The sequence below is a fragment of the Danio rerio genome, chromosome 19 (genome assembly GCF_052040795.2).
Source record: "Danio rerio strain M-AB ecotype USA chromosome 19, GRCz13ab, whole genome shotgun sequence".
NCBI classification, from domain to species: Eukaryota; Metazoa; Chordata; class Actinopteri; order Cypriniformes; family Danionidae; genus Danio; species Danio rerio.
In genome coordinates this window covers 3,040,001-3,042,500 of record NC_141039.2, presented here as the reverse complement: position 1 = coordinate 3,042,500, position 2,500 = coordinate 3,040,001, and the positions used below count along the sequence as shown (strand labels likewise).

Here is a 2,500-nt window from a genome sequence, read left to right as displayed (position 1 = left end):
AATTGCTTTAAAAGCAACAAGTTCACTCACTTTATAAAAAGTAAAGATAACTAATCACTTTAAAAACATCAGGTTTGACTTTAAGTATTTATTTTAAAAGCAACATGTTCACTACTTTAAAGTAAAGTCAATGGGAGATGAATCGAAAGGTTTTCAAAATTGACATTCAGAAGTTTTTTAATTACTTTACCTACCGTGTGTGGAGTCGCTCTGTTAAGGCTGATACTTTTGCACGGGTATGGTCCAGCGCAGCTTTTGCGTGGTCGCATCCCTGCGCACTTCTCAAAAAATTTACACATCGCACGTTTGCACTACATTGACGATGACATCCTTGAGTCAGCATATTTTCCATTACAATAAAATTTATTATTTAGATTAATATATTTGCTTACAGAAGATTCAAGAAATATGCTTATTTTCCACTTTTAATATGAAAAACATTGAAAATAATTAATTTTGTCTCCATAAGTTATTTATTTTCACTTTTTTTTATAAGAAAAAAATGTTTTAGTTAATTTGTGTTTTTATTGCAGCTGTTCAATGTTGAAGTAAATAATCATAGATTGTAGAAAGTGTGTTTCCTTTAATTATTTTCAAATGCAACCTAAAAAAAAGTAATGAAACCTTCATTCAGAAATCTCTCAATTGTAATATGTGGGCATATTTAATGTTCAAAACTATAGTGAACTATAAGGGCAATTTTAAAAAAAATAAATAAATAAATAAAATAACCGTTCACTAATCGCAATCAATTTAAAAATCAATTCAACTAATGGAGATTTAGATTTTAGGCCAAATCGCTCAACCCAAAAGTCAATTAATCTCTATAAAGGCTTACTCAGTTTTATTTCTAAGTCAACTATAATCGTTTTAAAGCACTAGATCCACTCAATTTTTAAAGTAAAGACAACTAATCTATTTAAATGCAATGCGTTTACTAGCTTTAAAGACAACTAATTGCCTTAAAAGCAACTGGTTTACTAACTTTTTAAAGCAAAGTCAACTACTCGCTTTAAAATCAACAGTGATGCTTTAAAAGGAATATGTTTACTTACTGTTTGCAAGTTAAGTCATGTAATCTCACAGTGCACGGTGTCACTGACTGTTTTAAATGAACTTCTCGCTCCCCCATCTTCAGTTTGAGAGAGATTTCAGAGAGATGGTGAACATGACGGCATTTGAAGGGGTCAGGATCAGCACTCCTCTCCTCAAACCTTCAGACCGCTGCCTGTCTAAAAACTTCAGCACGGTAAGAACGCATGTCTGCTCACATTACTGTGGTCGGTATTTATTTATTGCTGTGATTTATTAGTCTGATTAATTAAATTAACCCTCGTGTTAGTCTAATCACTTTTAACTACACTCTCAAACGTTTTTTAACTTGAGGTTGTTTTAACCCAGCGTTATATATGGACACAATGTAGGGTTGCATTTTTTTATCAAATTTAAATTACACCTTTTGACCAACAGTTTGTGTTTGTCCATATTTGCAAATATATACATATATATATATATATATATATATATATATATATATATATATATATATATATATATATATATATATATATATATAAAATTGAGATGACCAGCTAAAACAAGCTTGACCAGCCTAGCCAGGCTGTGAGCCCAGCCAAAACCAGCTATGTCCAGCTTAAACCAGGTTGGTCAAGCTGGTTTAAGCTGGATTTAGCTGGTCAGTTTCCAGCCTGACCAGCTAAGACCAGGCTGGAAATGGCTGGAAACCAGCCTGGAAATGGCCAAAACCCCTCTAAAACCAGCCTGGTCGACCAGCTAAAACCACCCAACCAGCCTAGGCTGGTTTAAGCTGGATTTTTCTGCAGGGTGACCCATTGTTGGGTTAAAACAACCCATCATTTTTTTTGTATGCTTGCTTTTTATCTCGTACACTGGATATACTGTATATTAGTACTTAAAGCTTATAAACATGCCTTATTTTGCCTGACGCAGAGATATATTTCAGTTCAATAGGTGTTTATGCTAATGAATTTATAAAAATTTGGATTAGCAATCCAAAACTAAGCTAGTTTTCTTTCAAAAACTGGAGAGAGAAAGAAAAACAACAATCGCATTAGCTAATCTGAGGCAAAGAACTTAGAATAGGTGATTCAATGCGCTTTGTCTGAGGTATAAGTCGCCTCAATACGGTATTATTATTATTTATCTGTTGTACGAAAGTAAGAACCCATACAAGCTCGAGTCAGATCAGTTTACAAACTAGCTATAGTCGAAGGCTGAATAAAACTATAATCAGATCTTTATCAAATACGCAACAGATGTTTTAATTAGGCTAATCATTATAAATGTCCGCCAAATGAAGACTCTCCCCTCATGAATGTTTCAGGAAAGATGTCTAACGCGAATCTACAGCGTCCTGACGTGGTATAAAGACAACTGGAACTACATTGAGAAGGAAAATCTGACCTCAGTCCTGGTGAACGACATCAAACACAGCACCAAACGACTGCTGGAGGCCATA

The 2,500-nt window shown here is 33.9% G+C and overlaps 1 protein-coding gene across 1 annotated transcript in view; it reads left to right on the top strand.

The window, feature by feature from the left end:
* Positions 1–2,500, top strand: part of il6 (interleukin 6 (interferon, beta 2)) — an 8,306-nt gene that overhangs the window by 2,362 nt on the left and 3,444 nt on the right. The window contains 2 exon segments of the mRNA NM_001261449.1: positions 1,139–1,249; positions 2,366–2,500. The exon segment at positions 2,366–2,500 is cut by the window's right edge and continues 9 nt beyond it. Of these exon segments, the coding sequence (NP_001248378.1) occupies positions 1,139–1,249; positions 2,366–2,500 (246 nt within the window).